At 38.4% G+C, this 20,234-nt stretch overlaps 1 protein-coding gene across 1 annotated transcript in view; it reads right to left on the bottom strand.

Moving 5' to 3' along the window:
• The window catches only part of SPTLC2 (serine palmitoyltransferase long chain base subunit 2), a 113,217-nt gene that overhangs the window by 2,924 nt on the left and 90,059 nt on the right, over positions 1-20,234 (bottom strand). The window contains exons 10-11 of the mRNA XM_082647341.1: positions 16,597-16,732; positions 13,820-13,949 (exon numbers count right to left, since the gene is read on the bottom strand). Coding sequence (XP_082503467.1) covers positions 13,820-13,949; positions 16,597-16,732 — 266 coding nt within the window. The remainder of the gene's footprint in view (positions 1-13,819; positions 13,950-16,596; positions 16,733-20,234) is intronic.

Here is a 20,234-nt window from a genome sequence, read left to right as displayed (position 1 = left end):
TAAAAAGAGAAAGAGCATTTTAATATTTTTAAAAAATATATGACATGCTTGGAAGAAGAAGGAATATGTATCCTGAATTTGCCAGGCTGGCTATAATTTGTCATTTCTCCTTTTACCCTCCAGTACTTGCTCTTTCTGTTATCACACTACCAAAAAAGTGAGAAGTCTGCATTGGGATGCTTCCTAGATGCAAGATGAAGAGAGTCCCCAAAGTGGGCTGCTGTGCAGACTTAGTAAGAAAAAGTGGAAGCCAGCAAGGAAAGAAACAGAGCCAGCATTTAAACTCAGGTTTGATTTAAAACCCCCAAATCCTACCATTGAGAGATTATCTTGTCTTTCCATCAAAACTCTCTCAGTATAACTTTCTTTTCTATAAAACCTGCTCTTTTATTTTTCAAATATGTTTCTTATAAAAATTAAAACACTAAGACAAGTGATGAAAAGTCTCTTCCTGATTGCAATTACCAGGTAGGCCTGGTAATCTGTGTATGGTTTCTTATACGTATTTAAAAACAAACAAACAAAACCCAACTCCTGGTTGAAGTATACATACATACAGCAAAGTACACAACTCATAGTTCACACAGTTAACTTTCCAAAAAGCAGCACACAGAGAGTCAGAATAGAGAATGATAATATAAGAAAGGGATATATGTTCAGAATTTCTTAGAAAATGTTTAATGGAAGGACAAGGAAATTCCAAGCCCCAGATACCTCTCAGAAAAATCCATGGAAGACAGCAAAAATTTTTGAATCCTAGATTCTAAGGCTTTCTAATAAAAGCACCTGGCTCAGGTCACAGAATGCATTTTCAGGTCATGGCAGCTCTCCAGCCCTGTTATTCACTCCCCAAGCACATGTGGATGTTGCCTAGTGGGTCTAATAGGCCTCAGCTCTGGAGACAATGGCTCTATCTAGGACACCATCTCATTAGACTAAGAAAGGGTAATGTGGGCAGTAGAAGCCCTATTGCCTAAGTCTGACTCTCCAAATTTCCGTCACATCGTATAAATCTTCTGTCCACTCTCATGGTTGTAATCCCATATGAAAATGTACATCTTCTAGTTCAGAAAAGGGAATCAGTTGATTATCAGTAAACAGACACATATACCTGTTCCTAAATTTAACTTTTAAAAAATCAGTGTTTGTAGAGAGGAAAAAGAAACACCAAGAAATAGTATTCCTTATTTATTCTAGCATAAGAAAAAAATACTCTTCACTCCAAATGTGAAAAATATAAAAAGCAAATAAGAGCTGGACTTCAACATGCTATCCGAACAGTGGTAGCTTTGAGAAGAGGTTTAATTAAAAGCTCCATATAGAAACAATTTAAGATTGAATTTCAGCTGAGCGAACCCATTAACTGTTTATTCCCCTGACCTCTGATACAGATTTATTAATTTAAAACAATACATGACTTACTAAGATCACAAAGTAAAGGATATTCAGAAGAACATGATATTTTTCATCAATTAAAAAAGAAAATGAATAGAGACAGAAAAAAAGCCACAGTAGCCCAAAGGGATCTAGATAACAAGATTATGACTGATACCACACCAACTATCTCAGACGAATGGGTTTTATTTATATAAAAGGTAAAATTATGCAACTTCCCTGGTAGTCCAGTGGTTAAGACTCTGTGCTTCTAATGCAGGGTGCCTGAGTTCAATCCCTGGACAGGGAACTAGATCCCACATGCCACAACTAAAAGAGCCCACATGCCGCAACTAAACATCCTGCATGCCGCAACGAAGATGCCGTGTGCCGCAACTAAAGACTTGGTGCAGCCAAATAAATAAATAAATAAATATTAAAAAGGAAAAAAAGAGATAAAATTGTAACTAGAAACTGCTGGTCATGATGTGGGGTTACCTGCTTAGATTAGGAATAATGAAGCATTACAAGTACCAACTGTTAACAAATAGTCTACACTTACACTGAACCTCCAGATCACAGGGTAAGATGGGTTCTTAGGGAAAAAACATGTTAATTTAGGGTTGAGTATGGCCCTTGAATAAGAGAATATTCTCGGATACTTGTGCACCCCTGAGCTAATAAGCTTGCTCTTCTTCTTTTAAAAAATAATAGCTTTATTGAGATACAATTCACATGCCAAAAAATTCACCTTTTTAGAAGTTTACAATTCAGTGCTTCTGAGTATATTCACAAAGTTGTCAACTTTCATCACTATCTAATTTTAAAGCATTACCACCTCAAAAAATAAACCCCATACTCATATCCTCATTCCTCCTTTCCTAAGCCCTGACAACCAGCAATCTATTTTCTGACCCAATGACTTTGTTTATTTCAGACATTTCATATAAATGTGGTCTTCTGTGTCTTCTTTCACTTGGCATAATGTTTTCAAGGCTCCTCCATGTTGTAAGGGTACAAATTCATTCGTTTGCGTGTGGTTATCCAGCTGTATAGAACCACCAGTTGAAGAGACTATACTTTCCCCATTAACTAGTCTTAGCCCCTTGTTGAAAATCAATTAGCCATAGATGTCTGGGTTTATTTCTTGACTCTTAATTCTATTCCATTGGTCTATAAATCTATCTTTATGCTAGTACTCCGCTGTTTCAATTACTGTAGCTTTGAAGTAAGTTTTAAAATCAGGAAATTTGAGTCCCCCAACTTCTGTTTTCTTTTTCAACATTGTTTTGGCCATCTGGGGCCCCCTACAATTCCATATGAATTTGATGATCAGCTCTTCTACTTCTTCCAAAAAAAAAGCCATTGTAATTTTGATATGGATTGCAATGGATCTACAGATCTTGCTTTACTCCACATTAACAATACTAAATCTTCCAGCCCATGAACATAGGGTATCTTTCCATTTATTTAAATCTTCTTTCATTTCTTTCAGCAATGTTTCATAGCAATATGCAAGTCTTTCACCTCCCCTGGTTAAATTTATTCCTAGGTAGTATATTCTTTTGAATGCTCTCATAAATGAAATATTAATTTCCTTTTCATGTGCTCACTGCCGGTGTATAGAAATACACTAATTTTTGTGTCTTTTACTCTGCAATTTTGCTGAATATATTTATTAGCTCTAGCAGATTAGTTTTTTGTGTGTGAATTGTATAGCATTTTCTATATACAGAATCATGTCATGGGGCCCATTAATAAATGAAAGTTCATTTTTATCTCATAATTTTCATGTTTACTTCCATAAAAAAATCATAAGACAAAAGTCATAAGACAAAATCATAAGACATAAAAAAATCATAAGACAAATCATAAGGTTTGTTGACTTCAACAAACCTGTGGTTTCAAAAAATGCACTTTATGCTTAAAAAACCTAAATGGGGCTTCCCTGGTGGCGCAGTGGTTGAGAATCCGCCTGCCAATGCAGGAGACGTGGGTTCGAGCCCTGGCCCTGGAGGGTCCCACATGCCGTGGAGCAACTAAGCCCGCGAGCCACAACTACTGAGCCCACATGCCACAACTACTGAAGCCCACGAGCCACACCTACTGAAGCCTGTGTGCCTAGAGCCCATGCTCTGCAACAAGAGAAGCCACTGCAGCGAAGAGTAGTCCCTGCTCACACAACTAGAGAAAGCCCACGCTCAGCAGTGAAGACCCAACGCAGCCAAAAATAAATAAATAGATAAATAAACAAATAAATTAAAAAAAAAAACCTAAATGGAAGGCAAAGTCAAATAATCCTGCAAGTGGATCTTATGAGAAAAATATTAGCACTCTCAACTGGTAAACGCAACAGAAATATAACAAGATATACTGGTTACATCTAAATTATTTCTCTCTTTTTTAAAAAAATTATTTATTTATTTGGCTGGGCCAGGTCTTTAGTTGTGGCATGCAGGATCTTCATTGCAGCATGTGGGCTCTTAGTTGTGGCATGCTGGATCTAGTTCCCTGACCAGGGATTGAACACGGGCCCCCTGAATTGGGAGTGTGGAGTCTTAACTGCTGGACCACCAGGGAAGTCCCTAAATGATTTCTTGAATGTGTACAGTTATCAGGAGTAAAAACTGTTAGAAAACACAGTGAATTACTATAGCCATTGCATTTAATGACACAGATGTTTTTTAAAAGGTGTGCTGGGCTTCCCTGGTGGTGTAGTGGTTGAGAGTCCGCCTGCCGATGCAGGGAACACGGGTTCGTGCCCCGGTCTGGGAAGATCCCACATGCCGCAGAGCAGCTAGGCCCATGAGCCATGGCCGCTGAGCCTGCACGTCTGGAGCCTGTGCGCCGCAATGGGAGAGGCCACAACAGTGAGAGGCCCGCGTACCGCAAAAAAAAAATAAAATAAAATAAAATAAAGAAAAAGAAAAAAAAGGTGTGCTGAAACTCCTAAACACCCAAATAAAGTAGAGTGGAAGAAAAGTTGATATTGCTGGGTTAAAAAATAATCAATGAAGAAATTCACCAGTAAGATTTTTGAGTAAAGGGAAAATCTATTGGAAAAAATCCAAAAGGTGTAATCAAGATAAAAAAGAAGAAAAACAAAGATACAGTATCAATAAACTGAATTCAATTTCAGTGTCAGAAGAAGATTAAGAATATACTCATACTGGTAGGAGTTTTGCTATGAAGAAATAGGGAAGAAAAATCAAAATCTTTAGCAGTTAAGAAAATTAAAATGTCAATTAAACTTTTAAAAACATACATTCATAATATTCTTTAAGATTAGTAGCTCTCCAATGAATTAATATTATGATATTTCTATCAACTAATTTTATGCAAATATGTTCTAGAGCTCTATAAACTCTCAGAAAGTAATACTTATGTAATATAAAGTCTGAAATCTTGAAGATGTTAGAGACAAGATGGTGGAATAGAAGGACTTGAGTTCACCCCCTCTCACGAAAACACCAAAATCACAAGTAACTGCTGAACAACCATTGACAAAAAACACTGGAACCTGCTAAAAAAGATATTCTACATCCAAAGACAAAGAAAAGGCCACAATGCGATGGTAGGAGGGGCGCATTCACGATATAATCAAATCCCATACCCACCGGGTGGGTGACCCACAAACTGGAAAATAATTACATGGTAGAGGTTCTCCCACAAGAATGAGAGTTCTGAGCCCCACATCAGGCATCCCGGCCTGAGGGTCTGGCATCGGAAGGAGGAGCCCCCAGAGCATTTGGCTTTGAAGGCCAGTGGGGCTTGATCACAGGAACTCCACAGGACTGAGGGAAACAGAAACTCCACTCTTGGAAGGCACACACAAGGACACAAGGGAAAAAGCAGTGACTACATAGGAGCCAGGGCCAGACCTACATGTTGGTCTCGGAGGGTCGCTTGGGGAGGTGGGGGGGGCGGGTGTGGCCCACTGTGGGGACAAGGTTACTGGTGGCAGAAGTACTGGGGAGTACTCATTGGCATGAGCTCTCTGGGAGTCTGCCATTTTGACACCAAGACCTGGCCCTACCCAACAGCCTATAGGGTCCAGTGCTGGAATGCCTCAGACCAAACAACCAACACAGCGAGAACACAGCCCCAACCATCAGCAGACAGGCTGCCTAAAGTCTTCCTGGGCCCACAGCTGCCTCTAAACACACCCCTTGACATGGCCCTGTCCACCAGAGGGACAAGACCCAGCTCTACCCACCAGTGGGCAGGCACCAGTCCCTCCCACCAGGAGGCCTGCACAAGCCTCTAGACCAGCCTCACCCACCAAGGGGCAGACACCAGAAGGAAGAGGAACTACAACCCTGCAGCCTGTGGAATGGAGACTGCAAACACAGAAAGTTAGACAAAATGAGACGGCAGAGGAATATGTTCCACAGAAGGAACAAGATAAAAACCCCAGAAGAACAACTAAGTCAAGTGGAGATAGGCAATCTACCTGAAAAAGAATGGAGGCACAGACCGAGAAGGTACAAGAAATGTATTACAAAGAGCTAGAAGATATAAAGAACAAACAAACATAGTTGAACAAAACAATAACTGAAATGAAAAATACACTAGGAGGAATCTATAACAGAATAAATGAGGCAAAAGAACGGATAAGTGAGCTGGAAGACAGAATGGTGGAAATCACTGCAGCAGAACAGAATAAAGAAAAAAGAATGAAAAGAAATAAGGACAGTTTCAGAGACCTCTGGAACAACATTAAACATTAGACCAACATTAGCATTACAGGGATCCCAGAAGGAGAAGAGAGAGAGATAGGGCCTAAGAAAATATGTGAAGAGATAATAGCTAAAAACTTTCCTAACATGGGGGAAAAAACAGTCACCCAACTGCAGGAAGTGCAGAGTCCCATACAGCATAAAACCAAGGAGGAACATGCTGAGTCACATATTAATCAAACTGACAAAAATTAAAGGCAAAGAGAAAATATTAAAAGCAACAAGGGAAAAGCAACAAATAACATACAAGGGAATCTCCATAAGGTTATAAGCTGATTTTTTCACCAGAAACTGCAGGGTAGAAGGAAGTGGCACAATGTATTTAAAGTGATGAAAGGGAAAAACCTACAGCCAAGAATACTCTACACAGCTAGGCTCTCATTCAGTTTTGACGGAGAAATCTAAAGCTTTACAGACAAGCAAAAGCTGACAGAATTCAGCACCAACAAACCAGGTTTACGACAATTGCATAAGGAACTTCTCTAGGTTGAAAATAAAAGGCCACAATTAGAAACAAGAAAATTACAAATGGGAAAGCTCACTGGTAAAGGCAAACATACAGTAAAGGTAGGAAATCATCCACACACAAATACGATATCAAAACCAACAATCATGAGGAGAGTACAAATGCAGGATATTGGAAATGCATTTGAAATTAAGAGACCAGCAACTTATAACAATCTTGTATGTAGACAGACTGCTATACCAAAACCTCATGGTAACTGCAAACCAAAAATCTACAATAGGTACACACAAACAAAAAAGAAAGGAATCCAAACACAACACTAAAGATAGTCATCAAATAACAAGAGAACAGAAGAGGAAGGGAAGAAAAAAGACCTGTGAAAACAAATCCAAAACAATTAACATAATGGTAATAAAAACATACATATGGGTAATTACCTTAAATGTAAATGGATTGAATGTTCCAACCAAAAGACACAGACTGGCTGAATGGATACAAAAACAATACTCATATACATGTTGTCTACAAGAGACCCACTTCAGATCTAGGGATGTATGCAGAATGAAAGTGAGGGGATGGAAAAAGGTATTCCATACAAATGGAATTCAAAAGAAAGCTGGAGTAGCAATACTCATATCAGACAAAATAGACTTTAAAGACTGTTACAAGAGACAAAGAAGGACGCTACATAATAATCAAGGGATCAATCAAAGAAGAAGATATAACAATTAGAAATATATATGCACACAACATAGGAGCACCCCAATATATAAGGCAAATGCTAACAGCCATAAAAGGGGAAGTCAACAATAGCACAATGATAGTGGGGGAACTTTAACACCCCACTTACATCAATGAACAGATCATCCAGACAAAAAATCAATAAGGCAACACAGGCCTTAAATGACACATTGGATTTGATGGCCTTAATTGATATTTATAGAGCATTCCACCTGAAAGCAGCAGAATACACATTCTTTTCAGGTGCACATGGAACATTTCTCCAGGATAGATCACATGCTGGACCACAAAGCAAGCCTCAGTAAATTTAAGAAAACTGAAATCAAAGTATCTTTTCTGACCACAATGCTATGAGATTAGAAGTCAATTACAAGAAAAAAAACTGTAAAAAACACAAACAATTGGAGGCTAAACTATATGCTACTAAACAAGCAATGGATCACTGAAGAAATCAAAGAGGAAATCAAAAAATACCTAGAGACAAATGAAAACATGATGATCCAAAACCTATGGGACACAGCAAAAGCAGTTCTAAGAGGGAACTTTATAGCAATACAAGCTTACCTCAGGAAATAAGAAAAATCTCAAAGAAACAACCTAACGTAACACCTAAAGCAACTAGAGAAAGAACAAACAAAACCCTGTTAGTAGAAGAAATCATAAAGATCAGAGCAGAAATAAATGAAATACAGACTAAAAAAAAACAATAGAAAAGATCAATGAAACTAAAAGCTGGTTCTTTGAAAAGATAAACAAAATTGATAAACCTTTAGACAGACTCATCAAGAAGAAAGGGAGAGGGCTCAAATCAATAAAATTAGAAATGAAAAGGAAGAAGTTACAACTGACACCACAGAAATACAAAGGACCATAAGAGACTACTACAAGCAACTATATGCCAATAAAATGACAACCTAAATAAATGGACAAATTCCAAAAAGGTACCATCTCCCAAGACTGATTCAGGAAGAAACAGAAAATATGAACCGACCAATCACAAATACTGAAATTGAAACTGATAGCAGTTAACTAATTTCCAAAACTAATTTCCAATAAAGTAATTTCCAAAACACCCAACAGGGACTTCTCTGGTGGTCCAGTGTTGAGACTCCGCACTTCCAATGCAGGGGGTGTGGGTTCGATCCCTGGTCGAGGAACTAGGATCTCACATGCCATGCAGCGTGGCCAAAAAATAAATAAATAAATATAAAAATACTTTGTGTGTGTGTGTGTATAAAAACTCCCAACAAACAGAAGTCCAGGACCAGATGGCTTTGCAGGTGAATTCTATCAAACATTTAGAGAAGAGTTAACACCTATCCTTCTGAAACTATTCCCAAAAATTGCAAAGTAAGGAACACTCCCTAACTCATTCTATAAGGCCACTATCACCCTGATACCAAAACCACACAACAATACCACAATGGAAGAAAATTACAGGCCAGTAACACTGATGAAGATGGTTGCAAAAATCCTCAACAAAATACTAGCAAACTGAATCCAATGATACATTAAAAGGATCATACACCATCCAAGTGAGATTTATCCCAGGGACACAAGAATTTTTCAATGTCCGCAAATCAATCAGTGTGATACACCACATTAACAAATTGAAGAATAAAAACTATATGATCATTTCAATAGATGCAGAATTTTGACAAAATTCAACACCCATTTATGATAAAAACTCTCCAGAAAGTGAGCACAGAGGGAACCTACTTCTGGGAGTTGCCTGGTGGCCTAGTGGTTAGGATTCAGTGCTATCACTGCAGTGGCCTGGGCTTGATCCCTGGTTGGGGAACTGAGATCCCACAAGCCATGTAGTGCAGCCAAAAGAAGAGGGAACCTACCTCAACATAGTAAAGCCCATATATGACAAACCCACAGCTAACATCATACTCAATGGTGAAAAGTTGAAAGCATTTCCTCTAAGATTAGTAACAAGACAATGATGTCCACTCTTGCCACTTTTATTCAACATAGTTTTGGAAGTCCTAGACACAGAAATCAGAGAAGAAAATGAAATAAAACGAATCCAAACTGGAAAAGAAGTAAAACTGTCACTGTTTGCAGATGACATGATACCATACATAGAAAATCCTAAAGATGTTACCAGAAAACTACTAGAGCTCATCAATGTATTTGGTAAAGTTGCAGGATACAAAATTAATACACAGAAATCTGTTGCATTCCTATACACTAACACCAAAAGATCAGAAAGAGAAATTAAGGAAACAATCCCATTTGCCGTCACATCAAAAAGAATAAAATACCTAGGAATAAACCTTCCTACGGAGACAGAAGACCTGTACTCTGAAAACTATGTGATGCTGATGAAAGAAATCAAAGATGACACAGACAGATGGAAAGATAAACCATGTTCTTGGATTGGAAGAATCAATATTGTCAAAATGACTATACTACCCAAGGCAATCTACAGATTCAATGCAATCCCTATCAAATCACCAAGGGCATTTTTTGCAGATCTAGAACAAAAAATCTTAAAATTTATATGGAGACGTAAAAGACTCTGAATAGGCAAAGCAACCCTGAGAAAGAAAAATGGACCTGGAGGAATCAGGCTATACTGACTTCAGACTATACGATAAAAGCTACAGTAATCAAAACAGCATGGTATGGGCACAAAGACAGACTTATAGATCAACGGAACAGGATAGAAAGCCCAGAAATAAACCCACGAACCTATGGTCAATTAATCTGTGACAAAGGAGGCAAGGATATACAATGGAGAAAAGACAATCTCTTCAATAAGCGGTGCTGGGAAAACTGGACAGTTACATGTAAAAGAATGAAATCAGAACATTCTCTAACACCATATACAAAAAACCCCTCAAAATGGATTAAAGACCTAAATGTAAGACCAGATACTATAAAATTCTTAGAGGAAAACATAGGCAGAACACTCTTTGACATAAATCGCAGGAGTATCTTTTTGGATCCACCTCCTAGAGTAATGAAAATAAAAACAAAAATAAACAAGTGGGATCTAATTAAACTTAAAAGCTTCTGCACAGCAAAGGAAACCATAATCAAACAAAGAGACAGGACTTCCCTGGTGGCACAGTGGTTAAGAACCTGCTTGCGAATGCAGGGGACACGGGTTCAATCTCTGGTCTGGGAAGATCCCACATGCGGCGGAGCAACTAAGCCCATGCGCCACAACTACTGAGGCTGCGCTCTAGAACCTGTGAGCCACAACTACCAAGCCCATGTGCCACAACTACTGAAGCCCATGTGACCTAGAGCCTGCGTACCGCAACTACTGAGCCCATGCGCTACAACTACTGAAGCCCACATGCCTAGAGCCCACGCACTGCAACAAGAGAAGCCACGGCAATGAGAAGCCCATGCACCGCAATGAAGAGTAGACCCCAGTCACCGCTAAGTAGAGGCCGCGTGCAGCAATGAAGACCCAACGCAGCCAAATAAATAAATAAATAAACAAACAAACAAAGAGACAGCCCAGAGAATGGGAGAAAATATTTGCAAGTGATGCGACCGACAAAGGATTAATTTCCAAAATATACGAATGGCTCATGCAGCTCAATATCACAAAAACAAACAACCTAATCAAAAAATGGGCAAAGATCTACACAGACAATTCCCCAAAGAAGACATAGAGAGGGCCAAAAAGCACATGAAAAGATGCTTAACATCACTAATTATTAGAGAAAAGCAAATCAAAACTACAGTGAGGTATCACCTCACACCGGTCAGAATGGCCATCATCAAAAAGTCTACTTAACAGGGCTTCCTTGGTGGCGCAGTGGTTAAGAATCCACCTGCCAATGCAAAGGACACAGGTTCGAGCCCTGGTCTGGGAAGATCCCACATGCCACAGAGCAACTAAGCCCATGCACCACAACTACTGAGCCTGTGCTCTAGAGCCTGCGAGCCACACCTACTGAGCCTGCGTGCCACAACTACTGAAGCCCACGCACCTAGAGCCCGTGCTCCACAATGAGAGAAGCCACCGCAACAAGAAGCCCACGTACTGCAAAGAAGAGTAGCCCCTGCTTACCACAACTAGAGAAAGCCCGGGTGCATCAGTGAAGACCCAATGCAGCCAAAAAAAAAAAAAAAAAAAAAAAACAGTGGACCAGGCTTGACTAGACATCATGGTACTCTTCACCACTGCACACACTTCAAAAAAAAAAAGTCTACAAAGTCTACAAACAATAAATGCTAGAGAGGGTGTAGAGAAAAGGGAACCCTTCTACACTCTTGGTGGGAATGTAAGCTGGTGCAGCCACTGTGGAAAACAGTATGGAGGTTCCTCAGAAAACTAAAACTAGAACTACCATATGATCCAGCAGTCCCACTACTGGGTATATATCCAGACAAAACTAAAATTAAAAAAGATGCATGCACCCCTATGTTCCTAGCAGCACTATTTACAATAATCAAGATATGGAAACAACCTAAATGTCCATCAACAGAGGAATGGATAAAGAAGGTGTGGTAATATATACAATGGAACATCACTCAGCCATAAAAAAGAATGAAATAATTTGCAGCAACATGGATGGACCTAGTGATTATCATACTAAGTGAAGTCAGACAGAGAAAGAGAAATATCATATGATAACATTTATATGTGGAATCTAAAGAAATGATACAAATGAACTTATTTACAAAACAGGAATAGACCCACAGACTTAGAGAACGAACTTATGGTTACCAAAGGGGAATGGTGGGGGTGTGGGATAAATTAGGAGTTTGGGATGAACATATACACATGACTAGATATAAAATAGATAACAAGGACCTACTGTACAGCTCAGGGAACTCTACTCACTCCTCTGTAATAACCTATATGGAAAAAGAATCTGAAAAAGAATAGATATATGTATATGTATAAACTGAATCACTGTTGTACACTTGAAACTAACACAACATTGTAAATCAACTATACTCCAATATAAAATAAAAATTTTTTAAAAAATAAAAATAATCAAGATACTGGTGAGAAGACAGACACCTAAATCAATGAAACAGAACAGACTTTTCAGAAATGAATTTACACAATATATTCAACTGATTTTTGACAAAGTTTCTAAGGAAAACACATGGAGGAATGATAGCCTTTTTTCAAAAAATGATGCTGAATATGAATAATAGCCTAAAAGACCTCTAAAAACTTGATAATATGAAAATAAAAGATAAACAATGAAACTTGGACATAAACTTGTACAGATACTTTATCACAGAAGATACACAGATGGCAACTGAGCACATTAAAAAAAAAAGGTTCAACAACATTTGTGATTAGGGAAATACAATCTAAAGTCATCATGTTATCCAATATACATATTAGAGGGACTAGAATTTAAAAGTTTAATGGATGCAGCTTCAATTCCTGGTCGGGGCACTAAGATCCCACATGCTGCAGGGCGACTAAGCTCAGATGCCACAACTAGAGAGAAGCCTGTGCACCGCAGTGGAGGATCCCGCATGCCGCAACTAAGACCCGACGCGGCCAAAAATAAAATAAATATTTTTAAAAAATTAATAAGCCAATCCTAATTCAGAGAGAAATAAGAAAAACATTAGAAATACTGATATTGATACGAAGGTGTGCTTTACTAAAATATGTGGGATTCCACTGACATGGTGTTCATTGGAAAATCCATAACCAAATCAAAAAGTTAGAAAATAATAGCAAAATAAACCAACAGAAGGATAAGAAAAAATTCAAAAGGGAAAAATACACTAGAAATTCTAAAAAAAAAAAATTAAATAAAAAATGCTAAAAAAAGAAGTCTGAAGTCTCAGGTGTGAAATAATAGCATATTAAGAGAATATCAAGAGATGAGAACATATTAAGAGACCATAAATAATTACATTCAGTAATAATTATGAGCTCCTACTATGTGCCTGGCACTGTGGTAGGTCCTGGGGATACAGAATGAGAAAAATAGACTTAGTCCCTCCTAAAGATTTATCTAATGGTAAAGATTGCCATTAAATAATTACAGGTGTAAAGAATTTCCTAGGGGAGAGTCTTAGGATTTCCAGAAATATCTAGCCAAGAGGGTTTGGGAAAACCCTTGAGCAAGTTTCTTTTAAGTGGAGATGTTAAGAATGAGTAGCAGTCAGCCAGGCAAAGGGGAGAGAAAGGTCAAGAGAGAAACTGCCACAGACAGAACAACACACAAGAAAGCTCAGGGGAGAAACAGCTAGAGTAGAAAGAGAATGTAGAGCTGTAGAGATCATAATGAGAGAGAGTGGAACAAGATGAAGCCAGAAAATTCCCTAGAGCCCTGATCATGCAGGGTCTGGTGGGTGATGCTAACAGTTTTGCAATTTTTTTTAAATAGCAATGTATTAAGCAGCATTGTGCACTCCCTCCTCTACTTCACCAGTAAATATCTCAGGTGCTCAGAGAGCATCAGGACCAACAGATGATTAATTTCATCTGATAAACAGGCCTTCTTAGTATAAGGTATATTATATCAAAGTGAAAATGTCTACTTACAGTATCAAGCATTTCTTTGGTATGAGCTGCTGACAGGCAAAACCTGGCTCTGGACTCAATGATTGGGGTAGCAGGAAATCCTACCACAACTACACCGATATTCCGCTTTAGCATCTCCCGTCCAAAGGCGCTGCAGAGGGAAAACAAGAAAAGAAACCAGGAAGAATAATAAATCACACAGTTCAAAGGCCTGAATGATGTAAACTCTTGGGTGATACAGGCACTAGACAGTTTTATGAGGAATTTCTTCTAACTTCTATGAAAGTTAAAATTGACAGTTTACAAAGACTTTTATTCAATCCTAGAGTGGTCTTCTCCCAAATAGTTTCCTTCAGAAAGGTGAAAGAATATTGTTGGCACAGACCAATTTTTAATAGGGCTTGCCTAAAGTAATTTGCAACTGTAGCCTTAAGGTGTCACTGACATGTAACAGTGGTTCAGAGGTTTCAAAATGAACTTGTTTAAAACCTGGTCCTTGTAGGCTTGGCAGTTTAAAAAGTTCTTAAGATTAAGGATGCAAAGGATCTGGACATCTTTCTGCTGGCAGAAAGGCCAAGCACTAGCCTTCCAGACCAGGCATTTTTTGGATCGACTTAAGTGTTGAGCTGCCTTTGTAATTCAGGGTTTCCTTTGGTGTTTGTGAGGCCAGCTCATCCCCAGACTTCAGATGACCACCCAGACCACACAGTTCTTGTTTAACCCCCCATCCCAAGTCAAACTCGTGGCATGTGACCTTACTCTACATCTGTATCTTGCCTAATTAATACAATTCTAACTTTCATGTAAATTTTGTTATTTACTAAATTATGTTATTCTTTGTCCTTTTCTCTTGTTGACCTACCTTATTCCTTTCTGACTTTTCCCTTAGCTGTTTAAAGCATTTGTTTGAGAATAAAAAATTCCACTCACTTTAGTAATAGCACCAGCTTTCCCCACTCCTAGTAACAGTACATCCTCTTCAATGTGTTTCCTTTGTGTCAGGCCAAGTCCTGCATCTTTAGCACATGCTCCCGAACTGTCTAGTGCTTTATTCCAATTCTGCCTTACTCTCTCTAAATCTTAATTATAACGTACATAGTCAGTTTCACCTGTATAGAATAAATTAGACACAGTCCTCTCTAAAGAAAGCATTCTAGACTAAGTCAATCCTCCAGAACAGGTAACTTTTTGAGTTTATTTATGACGATAATTCCATTTAAAGAAGAATGAGGGAAATCCTACACCTCTGCTTTGGTGTAGGATTCCCTCATTTCCTCCATCTCCTCTGAAGGCCATAATGCCAATTGCCCATATGACTTCCTACTGGAAACTAAACTCCTCTTTTTCCCTCAATGAGCACCCTTTCCCAATATCCCCCATTCACTAACTTTGGAATCACCATACTTGCAGGTTCCCTGATTTAATTTTCCCTCCTATATTCACTTTAATCAACACTTATTGAGTGCAAGGGGCTGTGGTGGGCACTGGGGATTCAAAGATGAATAGAAATATTTGCTCCTTTAATGAGTTCCATTAAACCTGAGAAATGATCCTTACTCAATTTTATATTTACAATCCAGTCAAAACTCACAAATCTGAAAAGATGTGCCTTTTTTACTGAACCTATACTAAGCAGATGACTCCTTTATTTTATTTTTAAAATAAATTTATTTATTTTTGGCTATGTTGGGTCTTTTTTGCTGTGCACGGGCTTTCTCTAGTTGCGGCAAGCGGGGGCTACTCTTCGTTGCAGTGTGTGGGCTCTAGGTGCGTGGGCTTCAGTAGTTGTGGTACGCGGGCTCAGCAGTTGTGGCTCGTGGGCTCTAGAGCGCAGGCTCAGTAGTTGTGGCACACGGGCTTAGCTGCTCTGCGGCATGTGGGATATTCCTGGACTAGGGATCAAACCCGTGTCCCCTGCATTGGCAGGCGGATTCTTAACCACTGCGCCACCAGGGAAGCCTGACTCCTTTATTTTATATCTCTGGTGCAATTTTGCACATAATTATTTTGCAAATAATTAGATTTGTCCACTTCATATCTGCTTTTCATATATATTTTGGTTTCGTTATACATCTGTACTTCTCAAATACATTGAAAGCTATTCCAGGGCAAAGATTTCCATTATACACGCCTTGCACAAGCCAGAGAGGCTGGTGTAAAGTGCACATCTGACCTCATGGCTCACTGTTCCCCCTTGGGCACTGTACTTCAGCTCCACTCACCTCCTGCTAGTCTTCCATCAGCTAAGTATGTTCCTGCATTGTGGCCTTTGCACAGAAGCTTCTTCCTCCGAGTGGCTAACTTGCTCAGCTAGTTCAAGCTCAGATGTCATCTTCCCTTACCCCTGAGGCTGTCGAGGGTGACCACCCCATTTAATACTGTAATCTGCCCACCCACAGTGCACTCTCAAACCCCATATCCTGCTCTTTTTTTTCCTATAGCCCTTAACACCTTCTAGCATATTACATAATTTCTTTATTTATTACGTTTGTCTGACTCTTGCTCCAGTAGAGCATAAACTCCACAAGGACATGGGTTTTTCTGTGTTTTGTTCACTGATCTATCTCAATCCCCCAGAAGAGTGCATTAAACTCAAATGTTTGTTTAAGGAAAGACTAACAAGTTAACATATTTTACAAATTGGAATCCACTTGTTCAATCTATGGCAGATCTAGCAAACAAAGGTTAACATAATGAGGCCAAGACAATTTTACCTAACAAAATATATAAGCCTGGTCTCACATCATGGTAAACCTTAAGTCTAATAAGAGGGCAATCTGTAATCTGCAAAAAGGTACCCAATTTTGGCTGGCATGTAGAGCATCAGAGGCACCACTGGAGAATCTTCATTTCCATAGATGATGAAGCCCATATTTTTCAGACGTCTCCTGAAATATCTGACGTTTTCAGCTAACTGCTGTATACACTCTTTGCCTGGAAAATCATGGGGAGGGAAACAAAATAATACTAAGAAAGAAGAAGTGGAAAAAGACAGCAATCTCCTCCATCTCTATTCTATCAATCAATTCTATGTTTTGTTTCTTCCTTTCCCATATAAAATATTTTTGCACAGTAAACTGTATGGAATATAAGTAGAAACAAATATATCTTGCGTTTGTATTCTGTCATAGTAGGTGTTGATAGCAGATTTTATAGTAATGTACAAAATAAAGTTTAATGACCAGTATTTCCGTGGCACATTAGCATCTTCAAACATTTTCATTGATACTACCTCATTTAACACTCTACCACCCCTTTACAGTAGGTTGGATAATTATTATCATTCTCATTTTATATATTAGGAGACTCACAAAGGTTGTGAGTGGCCTACAGTTACACAATAATGAGTGGCACAGTTGACTAGAAGCTAGGCCTCTCAACTTCAATATTCATTCCAAACACCGTGCTGCAAATAATTTTACACATAAGACCAGAGACAGAACCATTCAGAGCCCCGTATTTTCCTCTTAAGAGTTTATGTTACCATTTCCCTAAAACTTCTACCAGACAGCAATAGCATACACATATAATAATGTAAAAATCATATTTTTAATCCTACTTTGTTCATCTTCCCTAAAACACAAATGGATTAAGACACACATTTCTCTAACTGCTGATTGACTAAATATTTGGCCTGGTTTTGACTTTACGGTAGGTCAATCTATGAACAGATGTCCAAAAACAATCGTTCTGTTACAGAGAGCAAGACATAAATTCAAAAGATCAGCTTGCAAAGGGCTAAGAACTGTTTTATGTTTTTCTAAATCACAAATACTCACAAATAAGAAAAGGTTGCAGTCATTTTCACATACATTAGAAAGCAAGCAAATTCATATTTTAAAAAATACAACCATACAGCTCAAAGGTAAGTTAATCAATTGCAAATACAGATGACTAACAAATGTCCTTAGAATCAAAACACTAACATATCCGTCATTGACGGGAAACTACTCTAGATAAGTTTGCTACAAATAACCCCAAATTAATACTCTATATGTAAATAATTTCAAGTTGACCGGAGAAGCACATACAAGCTTAGATTAGTTTAGTGTGAACACTGAAGAACATCACTTAAGTTATGACATACATCTTACACATATTAAAACAGACATTAAGGTATGTTAAGTTTATGTTGACAACTGATGAGCCACGTACTCTAATTTTCCCCTAGAAATACCAACACATGCTTACTCTACATTTAGAATAAGAGACTTCCACTTCCAGCCATGATAAAGTACTAGGAACCGGATTTTCTTTCCTGTTTGTAAACAACAGAAAGCTGGACAGAGTATATTACAAAATGGTTTTCAGACACTGGGCCCCAGGCCGTGGGGGACTGTGCTGCTGCAGAGAAGGGAAAACAGAAGTGAGTGTCTGGATTGTCCTCATACCACCTGGAGACAGGTCCCGGGCTGCTCCAGGAGTGGGGACCTAGTCTTGTCAGTCGAAGACATCAGATTTTGGAGTTGGGGAGGCTAAGGTGGCTAGAATTTACTGGGTACACAACAGGGGAGGAGGAAGGTGCACGAGAGACCTTTGGGGGTCTACAGAAGAGCATGTGGCAAAGTGCTGATCTGAACACGTATGAGAAGAAACTATGAGGGGCTGGAGAAAGCTCCAACAGAAAGCAGCAGACTGAACAATTCCCAGCACTCATACAGTTGGGAATAGCTTCTATTTTCACCAACCAAAATGGAAAGACCTCAGAATCACACTAGTAGTGGAGCTAAATTAGCCCTAGACTAAAACTTGCTCTGGCCCACCCTAACACACCTTAAAAGCAAGTCTTAAAAGGATCCAATTGATTCCAAGAACAAAGTCCAACATTATTACCTAAATGAATACAAAATGCAGCCCCTAGTAATGTAAAATTCACAATGTGTGACGTATAATAAAAAATTCTAGGCATTCAAAGAAACAGGAAAATATGACCCACCAACTAGGAGAAAAGTCTATTAATAGAAACAGACCAGAAATGACAGAATATTAGCAGACAAGGATACAAAAATGCTATTATAAATATACTCCATACATTCAGAAAAGTAGAGGAAACATGATGAAGACAGAAAGAAAATACATAAAAAGGGAACAACTGATACATGCAAAAATGATGAATCTCAAAAGGATTATGTTAAATGAAATAAGTCAGACACAAAAGACTATACTCTTGTGAATTCATTTATAGGAAATTCTTAAAAAGACATAATTACAATGATAGAAAACAGATCAGTGGTTGCCAGGGAATGGAGAGAGGACTGACAGCAGAGCAGTATGAAGGGGACTTTTCAGGGGCGACAAAAACATTTTATACTTCAGTTATGGTATGGTTACATGACTGTATACATTTGTCAAAACTCATGGAATTACACACTTAAAATCGGTGAATTTTATTGTATATAAATGATATTAAAGGTTTTTAGAAACTGTGTGACACATCTGCTAATTTAGTGTACATTAATTTTTCCTGTACCACTTATTATTTTACAACTTGCTACCTTTTTCTTATCACAAACTACCTTTTGTTAAAATATTTTTTTCTTATTCCAAGATTATCAAGACAAATTATCAAGGAGAAGAAGAAAAGCTAAGAGATTTCGACCTTACCTTTTCCACCTATGGCTATATCATTCTAAGCAAGTTCTCTGTAACAAAAGCAAGTGGAAATCTCAGTCTCACCATTCCTTGTCATCTGTTCCTTGACAAGAAGAGTCCCAAAAGAAAACACATCTAAAATAACATTCATAGGCAAAACTGGAAGATACTGAGAATAGACATTTAAAATCCCCAACTTACATATCCTTATTATTGCTGAATAGTATTCCTTACCAAAGATATACCACAATTTGTTTACCCATTTATGTGTTAACGGACATTAGACTTGAGATTACCAACTTCCATTTTGGCAGCTACAAAGTTCAGATTTAAAAGCATTCTCTCTGAGGGACTTCCCTGGCAGTCCAGTGGTTAAGACTCTGTGCTGTCAATGCAGGGGGCACAGGTTTGATCCCTGGTCAGAGAACTAAGATCCCACATGCCATGTGGTGCAGCCAAAAAATTAAAAAAAAAAAAAAAAGAATTCTCTCCTAAATAGAGGATGTGGATAAAAGGGACCCTTGTACACTGCTGGTGGGAATGTAAATTGGTGCAGACACTATGGAAAACAGTATGGAGGTTCCTTAAAAAACTACTGATAAAAATAGAACTACCATATAATCCAGCAATTCCACCTCTGGGTATATATCTGGAAAAAAAGAAAACACTAATTCTAAAAGATATATGCACCCCAATGTTCACAGCAGCACTATTTACAGTAGCCAAGACATAAAAGCAACCCAAGTGTCCATCAACAGATGACTGGATTAAGAAGATATGGAATATATACAATGGAATATTACTCGGCCATAAGAAAGAATGAAATAATGCCATTTGCAGCAAC

This window comes from Grampus griseus (assembly GCF_964374135.1).
Source record: "Grampus griseus genome assembly, chromosome: 2".
Classification (NCBI taxonomy): Eukaryota; Metazoa; Chordata; class Mammalia; order Artiodactyla; family Delphinidae; genus Grampus; species Grampus griseus.
The sequence above is the reverse complement of the archived record's forward strand: the minus strand, read 5'-3'. Positions and strand labels throughout refer to the sequence as shown.